Below are 21,994 nucleotides of genomic sequence, written 5' to 3' on the forward strand. Positions count from 1 at the left end.
TGATGGGGACTCCAGCACCTCAAAAAACACAAGTATACCACAGGTCCCAAATCTAGCAGGCAGCACACACAGATGAAGAGGCACACCTATTACATTTATCCTGAGGAGCAGAGAAATCCACATCCTCCAAGTGCTGACAGAAACTCCCAGAAAAACAGCCATAATTCCAGCACTGATCCCAGCAGGGAAAAAAGAAGGGGCAGGAATCAGCATCACACAGTTCCAAATAATGCGAAGAGATAGATATGGATGCACACAAAGCCAGCAAAAATCATGCCACCAGCCCAGCTGGTTTCTAGGAAGTCAGCAATGCATTTTGTCTAAGTGGCCTTTGCAGCTGTGAGCTTCTTGTGCCCCTGAATTGCAAGACTCGAGCAAGGACTCTTGGTCTGGGTCACAACAAGCATTTCTGGGGCACCTTAAAATGCCATCAATGCAATATCGTCTAATTTTTTAGTGTGGGGGTGCCATTACTGGCGTGGAATTCCTCTCAAGTGTACAGAATTTTCCCTAAATTACACCTAGTGGGGTTTGAAGAGGGGTCTTTGTAGATGAGGTGAACATCACACATTTGTGAATTTATGTTTATGCCTAGACATTTGACGATTTTGACCTAAGAGGTATGTCTTTTGACAAGACATAAGTAGGCAACCTGTATGTAATAGACACCTGTTTTGAGAAGGTAGGGACTAGAGAACATTTCACATAGCAAAATGAAAAGATATTATTTTTTGTTTTATACTCAAGTAACCCAGTGCACGCAGATTTTCTGCTAGAGGAATACTCCGAACATACAAGGTTAGGAAAAAGATGTGTGCATCGGGAAAGTCACGAAAAGTATAGATCTTTATCACATATGTCTCCTGGTTAGTGAGTTGGGTGAGCATCTCTGCTGGGCGGTTTGTACAGGAATTCCCAATCAGTATTAAGAGTTCTGAGGTCTGAAAACTTCTCATTTCAAACTAATCAGCAAAGGCATTTGTTCAATTGTGTCATGACCGCAGCAAACAGCAATATATGGTGTTTTTTTAAAAGGGGGTAGTGGGGTGGAATCACAGTTTCCTATGACTTTGTCCTGCCTATATTATTGTATTATGTTTTCAAAATGAAAGTATTTTACCAGGTGCGGCTGGTCCATGTAAGAGTGGTGAGGCAGGCTGGGGGGGGGGGGGGGGGGGGGGGGAAGTCGACAGACGATGGGATAGGGAAAATATATATATATATATAAAACCACTTACCGTGTGCTTGCTGCATCACCGAGTTGAGTAAGTGGTTTTATTTATTTTATTTTCCCTGTCCCATCACCTGTTGACTTTCCCCCCGCCCCTCCCTGCCTGCACCTGAAGCTCGTAACTGTACTAGCCACGCCTGTATTTTAATAAATAGCAAACTGTTCTGAAACTGATCTTCTAGAGCAAAATCAATTATTTATTATATCTGTTTCCAGTTCCTAGAACTCAGATTGAACAATACCTGGTTATTACTTGTCCATTAACTATTCTGCAAGGGTCTGCACTATATCTTGACCTACATGTTACTAAAAGGACAAAAATTGCAAGATGCTCCCTGAAATTGTTCTGCACTATCAATCCCTTAATGTTTGGCCATAGTGAGGTCTCTGCTTGAGGTCCACCTTGCTCCTTTCAGAGAAGATATTCACTGCCTCTCGTACAAAAGAGCAGCCTCTCCAGTTATCAGGCACAAGGGCTACCAGTAACTTAGGGTTCAATGAGCACTTCCAGATCTCTAATACAAACCTAAGACAAACCCTCACACAACAACCTAGGTGTCCTGCTACATCAGAGGTCTCCATCGCCCAACAGTCTGTTGGGGTGAATTGGTCCATTAAAGTGATCAGGAGCTCTTTGGTGGTGGGTTCAGCACTCAATTTTTATCCCCTCTCAAAGAGCATTTCACTCTGTGCCTGTTGCATTAAGGGCTGGAAAAACAGTTTAGATTTAGTAGTAACAAACAAGCACTGGTAAAACCAACAACTCTGGCTTACAATTTGAGCCTTGACTAAAATATTAAGACCGCTGCAATGAAAAGCAAACAAAGATCGCTTTCAGAATGCAATGCACCCGTGGGAGAAAAAAAATATTGTGTGGTCATTCAAACTACATTTGAAATGTAAAGTAGTTCCTCGTGCATTGCAATGCTTCCACTCCATATATGGTGGAATGATACACCAATCAGTCTATAGGGTGAGGTAAGGAAGAAATTCTCGTTTGGGGAGAGCCAAAGCACACCATGTGTATAGTTTAAAGCATTGCTAACAACAGATCATCGGGATAGCTGCACAGTCAAGTCACACCTAAAAGTTTTGATTGAAGTATAGAGTCAATCTTGTTTACAAGGCACTTAGGGCAAAATTTGTCAACTGAGTAACCTTACAAAATTGTGCACTGGGATTTGAAAAAAAGCTGACTCGTGCAAAATGATATTTACTCTGACTTGTCTGTGCAAGAATGAAATATGCACAGATTGAAAATGACCTTTTGTCTTAGTACAGAAAACCCCACCCCCTCCTCCCTCCTAGAGAATGGTTTGTAGAAGTTGGCAGTTATGGTACACAAATTAATCTCATGACTTTTTAGCATATTTGCATTTCCGTTCTTCACCACCAAAATATTCTGAACAAAAATTTTGTAAGAGCCAAACCAGTGGGAAAAACGAATTGGAAAATAAGTTAAATACATACTTTAAGTTCGAGTCATGGGTCAGACCCTCCAGACATGTTTTTTTCTTTACTTCATTTTCATGTGTTTATCATATTCTCATTTAAATATTCTTTTTAGCAAAATAAATGTGAAAAAAGATGTGATTCTCTAAATCCACAATGAGACAAAACACAATAGTGAGGCGTTCCTAGGAAAGGGTAACTCATGTAATCTTTGGACCAATCGGTTTACCCAATTCCCTAGACTCGGCGTAGGCCTTTCAGGCTCAGAGTCTGCCCAAAGCAGAGTGGGGAGAATGGATTTTTGGCCTCCTCCGCTACGGTGGAAAGGTTTTGTGCGCCTTGCATGGAGCAGAAAGCTGATCAAACTGGCTGCATCCCCGTCTCCAATTTACCTTGCACGGCCTTGCCCCGTGGAAATCCATTCACTGCACCTGTGCTCTCTGCCAGGCCTCGGGAGAGTGCCAGCCCAGGCGCACGCTACAGGCAGCTCTTGTGGGAACAGAAAAGGAACTGACTCGTCTGAAAGCCCCGCGAATTGTAGCTTGTTTGGAGCCCCTTCTGTAATGGAATGGCATGCTTTGCTTTGGTGACAGAACTGAAAACGTGAGGGATTGTCTCAAAACGCATGCAGCTCGCACATGAGCTCCTTCCTGACCATAAAGAGGCATCCCTGACCTAAATGTGATAGAAATCAGATGTAGTTTCCAGCTAAATTCGATTTCCACGCTAAAGAGAAACAGCTGGAAAGACAGTGTTAAGGATGGTTACAGCAAAAAAATATGGAAGGCTCTCGACAGCAAACAAAGTAGCTCTGTCAGGAAGGCGCAACCAAGTGCCTTTCCCCTCTGGATAAGGATCCCATTGTACATGGGGCGTAAGGTTATTCAGGTTAACACTACTGTGCAAGAGTGATTTGTTACAAACATGTAAGAGGGATTGAAAGCAAAGGGTTATTCAAACTAAATCCGACCGGGCACCGGAAAACCCCTTTCAGACCTCACAAATATAAGGTTGTTTTCCTCTCAAACATGTAAAAAAGAAAATTCCAGGACTGCGTAATAAACACAGTTCACACACATACAGTTATCCTAAGCAATTGTATCCTCTGTTTCTGTAGCAAAACCAACAAATGCATTCATTGTGTATAATTACTTATCTAATGGGTGTGCACGAGGAAGTGTGAGAAGAGATGAGACGAGGAGAGACGTCAGGAGAAGCGAGACCGTGGATAGGAATCCGTCTCCATACCATGCACGATTTTGTTGACTGTATGTGCTTTGAAACCCCTTAGAAGTGTATTTCTGTAACATAGCTGGGCATATCGTTTTTCAACAAATGTTTCTGGTGTAAGTCGTGTAGAGTCTTCAAGTGTGGTCAGTCCAGAAAAGTCCACAATGTATTACAAGATTGGAGGCTCATATTACGCTTTGTGGACATGCTACTTTTCTCACAGCAGCCACGAATCAGAAACATCCCCTACTTCCCAGTAATCCCTCAGTCATAAACCACAGTCTGAGGGGAAATGAAACCACCAGCCATGAGCCTAGTCTATATATAGCAGTCACAAGGAAGTAACAGCCTATTTTCGTGCCGCTCAGTCACAAGGGAAATACTACACATCACTCCTTCCTGTATTCGATTGTTAGAAAGTTCTTGGAAATGTGTAGTTATTGTATATCTGATAGTGTGTTGGGCTTAACTGGGCTGTGTTCCACTTTCCTGCTACTTCGTTTGCTGCTACTGGCAGGCTATATTTCACACACTGACTCTTTTTTAAAAGATGACACTACAATGATCAACATGCATTGCTACTGCAGAATAGAGTCAGCACCGAAGCAATTTACTAATTATTGGCAGCATGACTGCCCACAAGCATTTATGGTTTGCACCTGTGATACCTGTTTCTGGCTTTCTTGGGACGCATTGGTGGGTGGGTTTTGTGCATGTTAAGTCATATTGTTTGGTGCCTTGCATAAACAGTCAAATGAAAAGTACAGCTTACACGAGTGTCCCCCTTCTGATTACTAAGCCTTGGCTGTCGAAATGTATATTGAAAGCCAAGGTTTGCGAACACTGGTTTTCTTGTAAATTTGAGATTATGATGACAATAGTTATAAAAGGCCTGGCATTTTTCATGTGTTTCTGAATTTGAAGAGGAAGACTATATAAAATATAGCCTATTTTCGTCCCTCACTATTTGTTTTAAAGCTCATGACTTCAGATCTTTACTGAAAACCTGACCATCACCTGTTGGTAGTTGAAGCCTGCGCACATCCCTTTCTGAAAATATGCACTGTTTTGGTGAGTCAGTCTTGGTAGCCAGAGAAATTCAGATTTCAACTAAAGCAGATATATTTAATTTTTTTTATAGAGTTTTATATAGCGTGAACTTGACCCAAATCGGGTATCAGAGCGCTTTACATAGCACCAGTTGCATTACATGAGGACCAAATCATTTCTTTTGGCAATGGGAGATTAAGTGAATTGCTTGGAATCACAGTATGTTCAGCGTCATTGCCGAGACTCGAAACCAAGTCCCCAGATTCGAGGTCGACCGCCCTAGCCATTAGGCCAAACCCTCTCTCCAAGATATATGCTCTTTAAATCTAAAGACGTGCATTCTCATAAGGTCCACAAGCCTTCCATAGAATGGGTTTCCCACTCTTTTGGTATTGTGCTGAATGGTTTTCAACCACCCACAGAAATCAATCCTTTGACCCTCACATCTCGAGGAATGAAAGTTAACAAAATTATGTTATGTTTTGGAGAATGCACAAAATGATGAAAACGACAGTCCTGCTACCATTGATTCTGACAACCATTACTAGGATGAATCCAGTGCTTTCTGTATTGTGATTAGTGGTTCTTAATTGCCAAAGTTAAAAACACTTGCCCAGTCCTTTGGCCCTCATGCCTGGAGGTAGAATGCAAGAGAAAGACATTTCCTAATTTTGTGGAGAAGGCACAAAAGTAGGATTCTGATCATTATGATGCCAGTGATTTAGATAATGAAAGTGGGCTAATTCCAATATGTTCTGCTTGGTCCTGACTGGTCAAAAAGACAAAATATGTCCATCACCACAGTCCCTAAAGAAAGGAGTAACATAGAACTAGTGTCCATTATTCGACATGCCAATGTTGACCCTATCTTTGATCTATCGCTGGGTATATAGGTCAAGGCGTTTCTGACTACACAAAGTACAGAACTCCGTGAAGAAGGTCTTTGGGAACATGTTTTAATGAAGCCAGTAGGCCTAGAAACTGTTATGCCAACCATTACCACTTTATTACCAGTTACAACAGTGTCTGTGTGGTGGTCAGTTTAAGCAATACCAATGACCCTTCTCCTTTCCCCAGAGGCGGCTGGGCCAATATTTTCCCTACAACAGAGGGTAAAGGAATTTTTTCTCAAGATCAGCATCCCATGTACTTTCCATTTGTTAACTGGCAAGGATGGCAGGTCTTTGGTATTGTCTGTGTAAGCCATATTAACATGACACCTTCATTACTGTGCATGCTAATATCTGAAGATCAGACATCTACGGAAGGGTCTCATCATGGGGACAAAATACCTGCAGGCAAACATACCCGAAAAGAAATGACATGGTGATATGAGATGATGAAACAATCTTGCATCTAGGTTGATATCTAGACATCTTCAATGCCAGGCTACAAATTTAATATTGAGGGCAACTGCCTAGAGAGAGGACTAAAGAATGTGCTGTTGATAAGCAGTTCTTTCAGAATTGAACAGTGTGGACAGAGGCCTCATTGGCATTCACAACTGTAGGTACACAATCAGAGAAGTATTGGTTTCATGTGCATTTCTTGATTAAAACAGAAATCTTAAGGAGAATAGAATCACAAATGACAAGATGTTCCGGGTATTTTTATTGTCTTAGTCAGATACTAGGAGTGATCAAAATGTGGAGGACTGTGCACTATGTATACAAGTTTGTAGAGAGATTTGCCAGTAATGATCAGCCAGTTCAGGGTAATCAATACACCATTACTGTAATGTAAGCCATCTACCCAAATATAAATTGGACTACAGCACGGGGTGTAATGTAAGATAGGACATTTGTATTTTTGAATGTCAGTGAAAAAATAATTTCTATAGTTTACTCTAGGGAGGGTCATAGCTTGAACTTCATCTTTAAGGTCTTGTTCTGGTTAAAATGGTATTACCCCCTAGATACGTCTGTGATTGTGATAGTTATTTTGAGCATGTTATTGATGCACTGGTAAAGATTGAGGCAACTAACAAAAATAAACCAAGTGGTTCGGAAATTTCTATGATTAACTGAACACATATGTGCCTTGAATATATATATATTTTCAAGGCACAGGAAAGTGGAGCTAGGAATAATAAATATATACTTACCTATATATATTTTCCTTCAAAACGCTTTGGTTGTTGATATTTTTGCCACATTTTTTTGCAGGCGAACTTTCTGTCCTCGATACTCTGGCATACGCCGATTACATTTAATTTATTGCACTAACACTTAACTAGCATACATTATTATTTTAAGGGCAGTGACAGAGCTTGGTAGGTTCATGGGTAACTAGCATATTTTAACACAACTGGTTCAGTAGCAGTGTACACCAGGGCACTGACATCTGCTTCTCAGCAGCACATTGCAAATAACCTCTGTGATGGCTTGAGAGACTGAGTGACAATAACTTCAGTTTCCAGCAGTGGAAGACATTATAAAGGTGGCTGTTGCCCTTCACAGGGGGCTCCCAAGAAGGAAAACACCGATTAGAGCAGCACAGAGTCTTAAGCTCAAGCTTTGAGATCACTTCCCATGTCCAGAGATGTCAGCGGTTGGTTCATTGCTACCATGAATGCACGCCCAGGGATGGAAGCGCTGTGACCATTGGTTAATTTGTAAAGAAATAAGTGCCGGTGCTCTCTTTAGGTAGGAGGTAGCTTGCACCAGCCCTCCTGCAGCTCCTGTTAGCGCCGCAACGCCGCCTAAAACGGAACCAACAACTAACCTTGAAAGTGAGGAGAGGATATGACGTAATGGCCAGAGCTGCCAATTTCGGCACTGGGGAAGCAGGTTCAAGCTGTCATTAAACTACTACTGCTCTATTGCCCCCCTCACTCCACAAACAAAGCCTCAAATCATGCTTTCAAGGGTTGGGCTTCCAGATCGGCAGCTCCTTGTCTCACAAGTGCGGGGCTGAGAGCAGGCTGCGGATGGCAGGAATGTGACTGCGCAAGCTGCCTGCGCTTGACTCCCAGTGTTGCAATGGCAATGGGCTATTTATGCCCGCATCGGATTAGCCATTCTGACTAGGCCATTGCAGCACCAAAATTGGAACTGCCATTGCACCCACAAGAATTGCTTTAATCATTTAGGTCCGTTTTGTGTAGGCATGAGCGGGAAATCCGTTACGCCCGCGGATTTTGCGGATTTTTGGGAAATCCGCAATCCGCGAATTTTGCGGATTTCCCGCAAAATCCGAAAAAAAAAATCCGCGGTCGTAACGGGTTCAAAAGTTGAACCCCCACTCATGTAACTATTTTACAATGGCGCCAGCAAGCTGCCAGCGCCGTTGTAAAATAGTTACAAAGTTAGCTTGCACAGGAACCACTAGATAAAACGAAGCAGGTGCTGCTTTATTTTATCTAAGTGCATATTACGAAGTGGAATTAGTATGGTTACTTTTTTTTATGCATTATGAAAGTAGCAAAAAAATGCATAATATATTTGCTGTTCAAAAAAAAGAATTCTTTACAATGGAATATACTTTACCAATTATGGATGGAGGAGGTAACATGGGATGATTTATTACAATATTCTATAACTATTTTACAATGGCGCCAGCAAGCTGCCAGCGCCGTTGTAAAATAGTGACAAAGTTAGCTTGCACAGGAACCACTAGATAAAACGAAGCAGGTGCTGCTTTATTTTATCTAAGTGCTTCCTGTGCAAGCTAACTTTGTAACTATTTTACAACGGCGCTGGCAGCTTGCTGGCGCCATTGTAAAATAGTTACATGAGTAGGCTGGGCACATAGAAACAACAAGTTCGCAGAACAGGCGACCCGACAAGTAAGTTCGCAATTTGTGAAATTGTACAAAACCCGCGCGAACTTGCAGAAACCCGTGCGAACACACAAAAAAAATTCCGCAAAATCCATGAGAATTCGCGGATTTTGCGGATTTTGTGGATTTTCACAATCCGCAAATTCGCAAATCCGCGGATTGCGAATCCGCAAAATCCGCCCATGCCTAGTTTTGTGCGCTAGGGCGATAAATAACACATTCTCAGTGGGGTGGACAGTACAACATGAACTAGAGCCAACAAATGTTTGACTTTGTGGTATTCACCTGAGCAAGAAAATCATTATACAGGAGTCTTGAAGCTCAACACCCCCCAAGCCCTGTACACAAAGGCTGGTGCAGAGCCACAGCAAGAGGCTCATTTGGCAGCCCAACCTATGCCACAGGATGGGGGCGGACAGAAAAGACAACGCGTGGCTACTACTACTGTTTATTTAATTTAATTTACTGTAATACTGCTAAATTTAGTACTACTTACGGTTACGTGGTGGGCTGGGCTGGGGCACACTGCCTTGGAGCCTTTATTAACTGATTTAGGCTGGCCTGGGCCTCGTGCTACACTGACTTGGTGCCATCAACGTCGTTGTGCTGCGGCCCCGGTCTTCAATGACGATGACTAGGGGCGGGTGTGCCGGGGCGGGGCAATCTGTATAAAACCTGTGCACGCTGCCGCACAGCCCCTACCCCCGAACAACCAAATACAGCCCAATGCCCCAATCTCAATTCCCCGCCCACCGGCACAACAGTACATTAAACTAAGGGCTGCGGCACGGCGGCGGGCAACAATGACATCATAATTGATTTTTTTATCTTCTGTTCTGACTGTCATTTGGCCGAATCAATGGCTCAGGTCTCTGGCTCTCGAAGCCGCAACACTTTTCTTCAACGGGACTCGGGAGCACCCAGAGCAGAGTCGGGACTGGGGAGCAATCAAAAACCACACTCTGCGCCGAGTCAGTACTGAAGTGAGTTTAGCTTTATTATATATGTGAGTTATATTATTATATATAATATATATATGACTAACACATACTGCGTGCAGCAGACTCATAGACCCGGCCCTGATACTTAAGTGTCAGTGCTAAGCACCGGAAAGCACCTGCACAAATTAAACACTGGCTTGGACGATGGTTGGATCCTGATGTTTACATGGGGATGCTTTCTATTTCGTTTCACTTTAGGTATTGTGCCACAGTCAGTGGAGGCCTCCTGGAGCCTCCTGTGTTGCTTCAAGTACTAGAGTATGAAAGTTGTATTATAATGAGCACTGATCCTTATTGGTAATGGTAAATGGAGCATTCTATAAAATAGAGATGCATGCATTAGCCTATCAAAATAGCGTTGAAGCACTAGTCTGTAAAAGTAGGTAATAGTCACACAAGCACCCCTCTGTAAAAATAAAGCACTAGTTGATTAAAGTAGTGAGTAGTGGTACAAGTTCAAGGTTGTGAAACTAATTTTGTATTAGTAGTATGAGGTAGTAGTCTATACTGTAAGAGTGTAGTAAGAGCATTAGTCTATTAAAGTAGCAGTACCAGAACAAGTCTATAATAAAAATAGTGGTACAAACACTACCCTGCACACATAGCAGTACTTCCAGTAGATTGAAGCATAGAGGTACAATCACAAGATTGTAAACATAGTGAAACAGGCAGGAGCCTCTAAACCAAGTGGTGCAATCATTAGACTGTAAACATAGTGGTACAAGAACTAGACTGTAAACATAGTGGTAAACTACAAGACTGTAAACCTAGTGGTACAGGCACATGCCTGAAAATATAGTAGTACAATCATTACACTGTAAACATAGTGGTAAATGCACTAGGTTGTACACATAGTGGTGCAATTACAAGACTCTATACATAGTGGTACAGGCACCTGCCTGTACACATAGTGGTACAATCACTAGCCTGTAAACATAGTGGTTCCATCACTAGACTGAAGCATAGTAGTACGATTGCAAGGCTCTAAACATAGTGGTATTGGCAGTAGCCTGTAAACAAAGTGGTACAATCATTAGACTGTAAACATAGTGGTACCAGCTCTAGACTTTAAACATAGTGGTACCACATAATACTGTAAACATAGTGGTACAGGCACATGCCTGCAAACATAATGGTACAATAACTAGACTGTAAACATAGTGGTACCATCACTAGACTGTAAACATAATGTTACAATCACAAGACTCTGAACATAGTGGTACCGGGACATGTCTAGACTGTACAAGCACTAGACTGTAAACCTAGTGTTACAAGCACTAGCATGTAAACAAAGTCGGAATGACACTAGTTTTGGGGCAGATACACTAACCTCTGAAAGAGACTCTTATCCCGGCAAGCAGGATCACAAGCAGATTACTGCTGAAAACATATATTTCATGTTTTTTTGACTCCTCTTTCAATGCTATATTTGTTGAGTAGTGATTCTTTGTGTGGTGAACGCCCCTGAAGCCTACAGAGTCCTGTTGGGGGGACACTTCTCCCACTATCTCAGACTCTAAGATGGCAGCAGAGACAAGTGCCAAGAGACGGCAATCTTGCAGCATCACTTACCTGTACAGGTTCGGGCGTCAACTGGATGACGTGCTGCATGCGCTCACTGTGGTGGTGCCGCGACTCCTCCTCGTAGATGACATCCCGCTTGTGCTGAGGCAAGCCCAGGAACCGCCGGATGGTGCACAAGTTTTCCCAGAGGGTACGGTTCTCTGGGCTTGGGTTCTCCTTCCAGCGCAGCAGCTCGCACAGCCAACCCTGGAACACATATGAGATATCAGTTAACATTCAAAATTCACGAATGCTGTTGATCTGAATGAGTAAATACTGTAGTGAGTTGAGCATAGAATATTAAACACAAGTTCATCATTTATGCACTAGACAATATTTTTTTTATTTCCGTTGAAAATGGAGAATAAATAGATTGTGTTAACGTCAAAGTTGGTGTTATCCTCTGCAGCACTTAATTTCTCCCCAGAACATGGCCCTTCAGATCGCACATGGTCATTGGCATGCAGACTCTGGTAACAAAATTAATTTTGAGAAAAGGTCAATAGGTCACCAGAGAAGGTGCCCTTCTTTGAAATCCCACAGAGGAAGGAAAGATTGCCTGAAACTGGTTGGATGGAAGTTCGAACTGGAGAGATGCGCTGGTAGACATTAAAAAATAGCTGGAGACTAATCACGAAAGACTAGACTTCTCAGCTAGAGTTCCATTTCAGTGTAGGGAAGAACAGAGACAATGAACAGGCTTGTGCTGCTATTGCTATGGTGGTTCCAGAACGCGGAATTGTGTAGCGCCTACTTCATCTTCAATAGAGAAAAGCCTGAAACTCTAATGAAGTTTTGCAAGTCTGCCATGGAGCTGCTGCGCAGCCACTCCACAATCACAGACATAACACCAAGAAGACATAGCGCCTAAAAGACATAGCACCACCAAAGAGCCTGATGAGTCTCCTACCTGTCTGAACAACATATTGTTGTTTTGGCTTTCTTTTGTATTTTGTTACCCTCTCTCTTGAGCAGAGTTCCATCACAAGTATTGCCTTTGGACTAGATACACCAAGAAGACCCCGTAAAGGACATCATCATTTCCTGAGTATAGCTTTTGTTTCCATGTTTCAGACAACAGTCTGCCCATCTCCACCCTGAGCATCACCACCCCGACCCACAGTCACTAGACCGCTGAGGTCGCACAATATATACATTTTAATCTAACCCTAATAAACTAGAAAAGCAGATTTTCCCAGTCAGAACTATACGATTTGTTATGTTTATTTTCCAGTAGATCTCTATCGTTATTTTAGAACCTGCCAATATTTTTCTCATATTTTACCTATTTTTAGATGTTTACAGATACAAGAATTACAAACAGTAAATGTCGTAATCCAAGATTTTGTGATGTTACCAGAGCTACTTTCATAACCTGGTCCACCTTGTTATTTGGACTTGTAGCTTTTGTCTTATGGGGACTGGTGGTTCTTCAAACAACCGTGAACATGAAAGCTTCAAAGGCCTTGAACCCTGGAGGTGGGTGGTTGGGATGACTACTGAAAAAATGCACCAGGGGATCTCTCTGCTGGAAATCCAGGCTTATAACTAAAATTGCAATTCTTTTCAAGCTCTACACAAAATAGACTGAGATAATATTTGTCTAAACTTGACCACAATGTGACAAGTGGCACCAGAGCATTACATCCGAAATAGACCATTAAGTCTTTCTCAATATTCATTTCATCAAGGAACTTGATACATGAAACGCAGATTTTAGCAGGATCACGTGTGTGTACATTCGATAAAGAAGTATTTCAGACACAATATGCCACCAAATGAATTTAAAGCACTTCATGATCTAGAAAAGATGAGTCCATCTATGACAACGCTATTTATAATCTGAAAGGCACCATCAGGCCATAACTACCAATCCTTATAGGAAAGTTGGATCAGTTCAAAGGAATAATGTTATCTTAATACATGGGATCCTCGAACATCAGCATTTTATAAATTACTCCAAATACCTGAAAATGGGAGAAATCTCAGTAGCAGACCTAGTGTGTCAAGGGGTGACTCTTTTCTCTATCCTTTTTCATAGTAACTAAGCTCTTTAAAAAACAGTTGTGCCTGCAACACTATCAAACGTAAACGTTACAATGCACACGCTTAGCCGAATTGAGGGTTCTACTTACCGTAAATACACTGAATTATTAATTATCACATTTATGAGAATTCTCTGCAGTAATATTTTACAATATGATACACCTGTGGTGAAATATTTCTACATAGAGACTAGACCCGGACCCCAAGCAGATTGGTGTCCTTTGTTATGGAAACAGTGAAAACACTGGCACTTTAAAAAAAACTGCAATACTTTAAAAAGTGCCTACTATGTCCAAATTAAAGGCACAAACATAAATATTTCGGGGGGCTTGTGTTAAGTTAATTTGGCCTCTTTTGAAGAAAAAAAATGTACACTCCTTGACAATCATTCATGCTGTATCAATCTAATTACCAGGCATAGAGAGGTCAATGTTTTTGCAATAGCAAATACTTGTAAACTCTCTTGGGCTCACTCCCTAATCTAGTGTGAAGATGCTGTCCTGTTAACTGCACTACATACGAAGTCCAGTGGAAAAGGTAAGTATGTTCATACATCTGCAACTATAAGAGAAACTTGAGCACGGATTTCTCTTTAGTATTTTTTTGATAAATGAGCATAAACTGCTCCAACCGTTTTTTCTGCAGCATCCATTTTTCGGATGCTTTTATCAGTGATTACATCATAGTGCTAACGGGTCACTCCCCATTTGATTTCAGATACAAATGAGTACCTCTTGCATTCCATTGGAGGTGGAAGGACACATCCAAGCAGGCAACAGAAAAACAGCAGAAAAGCAGTGAGACCAAAATACTCCTGTTGGCTGACGCAACATGTGATTCTCAGTCTCAAGACAATGGCTGAATGTTTCGGAGTTAAAGAAGCCAGTGGCTGATTGAGGCTGATCCTAACACTTTTAAATTAAGTATAGAATACAACATGTTCGCCATGAATGGTAGTGGCCCAATACATGTCAAATATAAAAGTGATGGTTGGCCTGAAACTTATAAACAACAGCAAGAACTACCAATATTAGCAACACATATAAGTGGACCTCCTGAAACCCCATGCTGCTTTATGCGCACACCTTACATCTTCATTGGACAACCATGGTTCGTCAAACCTGTTCTATTGCCCAGATACAGAACCTTGGAGCAAAGTTTGAATTAAAGGGCCTTTTATTAAAAGAAAAACTGCTTTTCTACCTTATTGTAAATTTTGATTCTGGCCCTCCTTGGAGGCCCTTTCACCTTCTTTGCAAGTAGCTGCCACAGTGACAAAGGCAGCCGGTGGGAGAGGCGCTCACATTGAAGCAATTGTAAGCAGCTGCACTAGGGGACATCACAAAAAAAGGCTGATGCCTCCTCCAGATTCCTACAAATGACCTAAAATGTCCTAGGGTAGGGGAGCGCCTAAGTAGCAAACTGTCCTTTTGTCTGTGGCTTTGAAATACCTTGCTCAAGGTACAGGACTGTGTGTCTCTAAGACCTCTAGTGCACACCCTGCTTTTCCTTCTTCCTAAGTCGATAAGACTCGTGCCATTCTGTTGGGCGTTAATAACATCCATTATTTACGCATCTAGTCGCTATTCGGTTTGTGGTGTGTGCTGCAAAAATGTTCAATATCAACATCCTTGCGTCTCCTTCCAGGGCCCCAAAAGAAATAAATGATAAATATATATATATTTTTTTAAACGAGGCATGATTTGATTATCTCCGCTGCACCAGCCAAGAAGGCAACACCAGCTGTTGGCATTGTGCGGCTCGCGGCCTTCGCTGCTAATAACCCGATCATCGCGCGCTCTCCGTCAGACCGCCGGCTGCAGCGGAGGGAAGGCGCGCGCAACTGCCTGGGCCCATCTGCAGCAGCTGCGGGCACTGAACTGTGAGGCCGCCAGGGGATTTATAAACTAATTTGTAACACAACACTGCCTTGTTTTTACAAGTGAGGGGCCACAGTTGCAAAGACCTGCTCTTTTCTTGCAATAGTCGGGTGGAGGAAAAAACATAAAATGACGATAATCTAATTGTTTACTTGGAATTTCAAATTTCTGCATCAATAATGATGTTCGTTGGTAGCAACGGGCGGCCACCATAGTCTTCCCCTGTTTCGACTTCTTCCCCGTGTCAGTGTGTTTTTATGTTTCAGTTCGTACAGACTCTCCTGGACCAAGTGCGCACTCTCGGGGGTTCACTTTGCACAAAGGAAATCATTTCTTGAAATGAAAAGCAAACCGTCTGTATGAGGCAATAGGCTCGGATTTCTTCATCCAGCCACTCCACTGTTTTTTTCTTGACAGTTATCTGAAATAAAGGCTGCTACGGAAGCCGTGTCAGACGAGGCATGCGGCATGGTTAACGTCCCTTTGTGCTCAGACAGGAGACCCGTCTTGAGATGAAAACAATAAAATAATATACACGCCACTACACATGGAAAAAAAATAAAAAATGAATTGCTTAACAGGTGAAAATGGGCTCTGCTATTTTTATGAAAGATGAAGTGAAAATCCATAAACTAACTGTGTGCATTGGTATATATCTATAGGTTCCAAGGCAGGGGTGTAACAAAGACCCCTGCACCTCCTGCGATGTAGAGGGTCTTCAGGACACCCCCATTCAGCCCCAGGTGAATGAATATCTGTGAGATATGGGAGACTCGGGGGTCGCTCATCGCATTCTGTAAGGGGGAGGACGCCATTTTGCCTTACGCCACTGCTCCAAGGGCCTCATTATAAGTTTTATGGTATGGGTGCGCTGCAATAGCACGTCAACATTTGCCATCCCAGACAGTATTCCTGCCCCTGGACCTTACAGTTAGTTACGAACTTTGTGGCCGGAGAGGGAAACAGTATCCAGGTCCTGGAATTATCTGGCTTTTTCCTGCAAGCAGTTCCTGAAATATGGCCTTGTTTCCATTTGGAATTTATGACTGGAAACACAAGCAGAGTTACCTACTGAAAGTCTGCACAGGGTCGACTTGTACTGTCCCAGAATACCAGTCCTCAAAACTTATAACTGGGCACCAAGTGGCAAATCTAGGAGCAGGGGCGGCTCTAGGCTCATGGTGGCCCTGGGCAGGAAGCGTAGGGAGGGGGCCCCGGAAGAGGGGGTCCGGGCGGGGCGGCGGGGGGTCAGGGTGATTGGAAGTGGAACAGAGCCGGAGGCCGCCAAATCCCTGCCAGGGGCCGCCACGCAAACATGTATCCATCCTCAGAGGATTATTATATTAAGGATATATATTGGCGTGGTGCCCCCTGGAGTTTGGTGGCCCTGTGCAGGTGCACAGCTTGCACATGCCTAAGGCCGCCCCTGCTAGGAGTCTTACAAAGTTGTATAGCTGAACTGATGTTCAGTAGCGGTCGGTGGTGGGAGTAGCTGCCGGGTGGTGACGTGGGGAGGGGAGAGGCAGGGTGGGGGGTAGTAATCTATGGATTATTGAGAATTACAGGTAAGTAAACATATAAATAAATAAAAAGAATTTTGTTGCGCGCACTGCATTCCCAAATGCGTGCAGTGCACGCAACAAAATTTGTTTTATTTATTGATATGTTTACTTATCAGTAATCCTCCGCAATCCATAGATTACTATCCCCCACCCTGCCCTTCCCCTTCCCCCGTCACCGCCCGGCAGCTACTCCCACAACCAACCGCCACTGCTGATGTTACCATACAGGCAAGGGCCGGATTGTCTGTAGCAGGCACCTGGTATTTACCCAGTGGGCTGGAGAGATGGGGGCCAGCTTTCCGGCCATGGGGGTAGGTTTTGCAGCAGTGCTGCAATAATAGCCCCCAGTAACAAAAGATGGAGCAGTGCTATTTACTAGCACCCACGATCCCAGCTCCAGCCGAGCAGCAATCTGCCAGGGCTGGTTGCTGTTACCAGTCCAGCCCTGAAACAGGCATGCTACTCAATTCATGGACCTCAGAAAGAAGAAATACGGAGAGACACTCTCTGGAATTTCAACCTATAAAAACCAATTAACAACCGGAACTTTTCAGACAGAGCATGAACTCTCTGAGTAAACCTCCCAGCCTGCGAGTGATCCCATTCTCCCAGGAAAGGGATTGTTCTGTTTCAGATGGCAGCCTTGAGCGTGGAAGAATTTGTACTGGTCATCGTTAAGTAAGTCAGTGTTCTCAACCTCAGATGAGCAAGATGCAGAACAGGTGTGACAATAATAATTAAGGAGTGGTGCCACCAGCACGGGGCAGAAAGGAGTGTCACTTTGCAGTTGGGAGGTGAATGTAAATGGAGTCTACTCTGGGCTTGGGGGGGGGGGGGGGGGGTGCCAATTGCAATAATGTATTTTGCCTTAATGTGCTGAAAATCTTGCACTGTTACCAGCTAGGCACATGCACGGCCAACAACTGCAGTCTCCAAAGCTGCCATGGTTCTTAGTGTCACAGCATGTCTACTCAAACCCAACAGTCAGAAGGAATTTATTCCAGAGGTTATGCAAGCGCATCTAGTCGAAACAACCGCTACACCATGCGTCTGCTTTTAACTCCTGTGGTCTTCTTTGCAAGCACTGTGATTTAATCAATGGGATTACTGATCTTTTAAATGGAAATATTGTCTATATTTCATCAGTTCTAGTAGGTGGTAATTTCTGTGTATTCTGTATTTCATACATTGTATTAAAGCCCATAGGTCTTTATAAAAAACATAGCTACGGCTGTCTGTAGGCAAGATCCAAAAAGCATGTGATGTCATCTCCACTACCACTATAATGCTTAATTTTGGTGAAACGACACCACCATGCAATGTAATCAGTGATTCAAGATAATGAAGTAACACACTACTTTCTTTAACATGCCCAGAGGTGTTGACCTTACACTTTACTGAGACTAGACAGCCCGGGACTGTTGTGTCTAAAGTAGAACCACTCCTGGCCTAATCCACACCTATCTTTAGTGATCCATACCTGGAGGTGTATCTTGAGGCTATCAGAACAGAATGGGTCTGTGTGCTTCTTTCTAGCATCTTAAGCACATACATTAACTTAAAATACTTCTAATGTATGCATGTTTTGCCGACAGCACAGCATGGACATACAGGGCAGCAATTGTCTCTTTTTGTTTCCAAACTTTGTTGTCACAAAAACATACATTAACTCATAGATATTTCGACTCAGTGCATGCGTTCAATTGGCCGAAATAAGGGCACAGTCCTCCTTTGTATTGGCACAGCACAGATAACAGCATCACAATAGGTCCACTGGCGAATCCATCAACCTTCTTTGATATTGCTCTTTATTATTTTTAAATGCACAGTTTTCTGGTTACAAATCTCTGTTGAGACTCATCGCCATTGAAGAATTCAGTTCGCCAACATGCGAGAAAATAGCCTCATCTGTTGAACTATATTTACATTGAAGAGATATGGATTCTTTCTTTCCAGCTCGTTCAACATGCAATAAACAACCTAGGTGATATTAAAATCTTTATTTTATCACCCCTGAAGGTGTGGTGGGGGCCCCATGCATGACTTATCCCTAATCGAAAACACTGCATTGCCTTTTAGCTAGCAAACACAAGCCCGAACGACGTTCAAGGGGATGTGCCTATTGGAACATTCGCCTATACATTACACAAAAGCTTAGTTTAAATGGAGTAATGATTATTGTTTATTTTTTATTCAGTGTCCCACAGTAAAAAGGATATTGCCCTGACATAGATTTCACACTAATATTATGTCCCACATGAAGGAGGTAGAAACGTGTGGGCACATGCTATTTACTGAGGAATGTCATATTAGGAAGGGGATATTCCACTATTCCCTAAAGCAAGCAATCACGCCCTATGAACTTTCGGATCTATCTATATAGAATGAAGCCTTATCTGGACCACATGGAATGTCTTTAAACAAGTATGAAAGTTTTGTAAAGTTTGGTGGACACTACCTTTTCTTTTTGTTCTTGTGCTTTCTATGTGTGATAAATATTATATGTAGGTCCTTGTTACATGGATGTAAATGTCGATGTAGTGCTGAAAACGTATGCAAAAATATGGACATATGCAACTAATGTGGACATACACATTGACTAACGCCTTTGTGCATGAGACAACATTGCTTTTGAATATTATGAGCAGTGAACGCCATTCTTTTTCTGTATTTTTGGTCCAACACAGGATCAAACCCCCATATTGCATACGATTTACAAACTTCTGCAGCATTCTATACTTTCAATGAAATACAAATATAACAATAACATTTTTCTTCACCAACCCTCTACCCTACCATCCAAATCCACGTGCTATACCCTGTAAACCCTCACTATCATCTCTCAGTTCCATGATAACATCTGCTGCCATACCTGTATCGATACGCAAATCATGTTGTAAGCTCCGTATGTCAGCCCAACTATCTGTGATTCTTCTAAACCCCCATTTCAGCATAGTGTTTAGCATTATTTAGTGTGTATCTTACAACAAAAATGGACCTAGAAATGATTTATTTATGGAGTTTTATAAAGAGGGTGCATGACCCGTCTGGGTATCAGAGCACTGTACATAGAGCAATCGAGTCATACATAACAGAAAAAGAGAAAAATAAATGACAATGAGAGAAGGAATATCGTGAAATTACATATACACCGTATATCATTAGGCATATCATTTCCAAGATTCTTTGGAGTCCACCAATGCTAGCCAAGCTGTAGAAGGATCAGGGCTCCTAGAAAAAGAAACTGTGCATCAAGAGCATTTTAGCTTCTTTTTTGAAGGAGGTAGTCGATGGGTTTGTCCTGAATTCCGGTGGTATAGAGGTCCAAATTCTTGGGGCAAGGCCGGAGTAGGAGGCGTTGTAGGTTTTCTTTTTTTCTGGGGTTTCAACAGTAGGGAGTCAGTGCTTCTTAAGGAATTACTACCACCGATAGCTCGAGTTTTTGGGCCAAGTAGACAGAAGTATTGTTGTGGAGGGCCTTGTGTGCCATGCATGCAATCTTCAATTGGATTCTAGCTTCAAATAGGAGCAATTTTAGATATTTAGGTCTAGAAGGATGTGGTGAATTCTCTTGGAACCTGTTATGAGCCTAGCAGCTGAGTTCAGTATGGCCTTTAATGGTGCCAACTTTACTTTGGGAAGGCCAGCAAGAGTGGCACTCCTGTAAATCGAATCAGGAGATGACTAGAAATTGTACTGCTAACTGAAAATCAAATGAGGGCAAAAAAGGTTTGATTTTCCTTAGAATGTTAAGTAGGTGATTGGCTCCCTGATATTTGCACTCATATGATCTTGCATATTAAGATGTTTGTCCAAAGTTATGCCTAGAGATTGAGTAAAGTCAATAATGTGGGGGAAGCAGTTGAGAGCTGTGAGTTGTTTGATCCAATCTTCTATGGGGTGGTTGAGAGATTGTGGGGAGTGAGGAAAAATAATTCAGTTTTGAGGGTGTTAAGCATGAGGTGATTGTGAATGCAACTGCGTGTTTTGATATCTTTAGGTGAGGAGATTTTCAAATACGATTGTGTATCATCAGCGTACATATGGTAATGAATGTTTGAGATCTTTAAACTACCTGTAATAGGTTACATGATCACGTTGAATAGCGTGGGTGAGTGTTTGGAGCCTTGAGGTACTCCAGTTGTTACAGGTGTAATGTCTGATAGGGTCCGGTAAATTTTCATTCTCTGAATTCTATTGTGAAGGAATGAAGCAAACCCATTTAAAACAGGACCAGATAACCCCATCCTATTTTCGAGGAGGTCTATCAAGCTGTCATGTTTGTCTATATCAAACACAGAGGAGAGATCAAGAAGTATAAGTAGACAGGATTCACTCTGATCAAGCAGTCTTAGGGCATCATCAACAATATGTGTCAGAGCTGTTTCAGTGCTGTGACCAGTTCTGAACTCAGATTGGTACTGATCTAGAATTTGTAATTGTTCAATAGGGTTGCAGAGTTGCAGGTGTACACATTTCTCCAGAGGGTTTGCTAGAGTCGGGATGTTGGAGATTGGGCAAAAATTGTTGGGGTCAGAATGGTCTGCGTTGTTTTTTTTTTTTAAATAGGGGTGACCTGTCCTATCTTTAGACTATTAGGGACCATGCCCTAAGAAAGAGATGCTTTGATAATCTACACCCATAAAGGGAATAAGGAAGATGTAAATTCTTTGACAAGCTTAGTGGGCAGCAGATCAATAAAATGGTTAGAAGCTGTTATAGATGTGATTATTGTGAGTATGTCGTTTTTGTCACGGATTTTGAAGGAAGACCAAGTTGCAATATGTGTTTTAGGTATACCCAGTACAAAGAGAACTGTCCAGGAGCTATACTGGGAGGAGCTAGTCTAGGTTAAGCAAATGCTGATAGGCGAGTTGCAATTCTAGTTCAATCTTCCTTGTGAAAATGAAATGTGCGTAGAACTCATAACATTAGGGAGTGTCTTCTTTTCAACCGTGTGATGTTTAGAATGGCAAGTTGCTGTTGTTTGATGATTTTTGGGTCTGTTTTCGTCATTTTCTAGAGGCGATCTGAAGTATTTTGCTTTTGACTTTCTGGGGCCGTATGACAGAGAGTTCCCTGGGGGCGCAACAATTGTTTTTGCCTGCTTTATGCACCCCGGGGCACTTAGGTATTACATAAGGGTCAGCAGATACTTGTGCGGCCCCTTCTGTAGTACCGCTAGCGCACATAAAGCA

General features: G+C 42.4%; 1 protein-coding gene across 1 annotated transcript in view; it reads right to left on the minus strand.

Annotated features, from left to right (window-relative positions):
• The window catches only part of SATB2 (SATB homeobox 2), a 340,208-nt gene that overhangs the window by 54,818 nt on the left and 263,396 nt on the right, over positions 1–21,994 (minus strand). Inside the window, exon 11 of the mRNA XM_086958615.1 lies at positions 11,318–11,515. Within this exon, the coding sequence (XP_086814741.1) occupies positions 11,318–11,515 (198 nt within the window). The remainder of the gene's footprint in view (positions 1–11,317; positions 11,516–21,994) is intronic.

This window comes from Lissotriton vulgaris, chromosome 2_1 (assembly GCF_964263255.1).
Source record: "Lissotriton vulgaris chromosome 2_1, aLisVul1.2, whole genome shotgun sequence".
Taxonomy (NCBI): Eukaryota; Metazoa; Chordata; class Amphibia; order Caudata; family Salamandridae; genus Lissotriton; species Lissotriton vulgaris.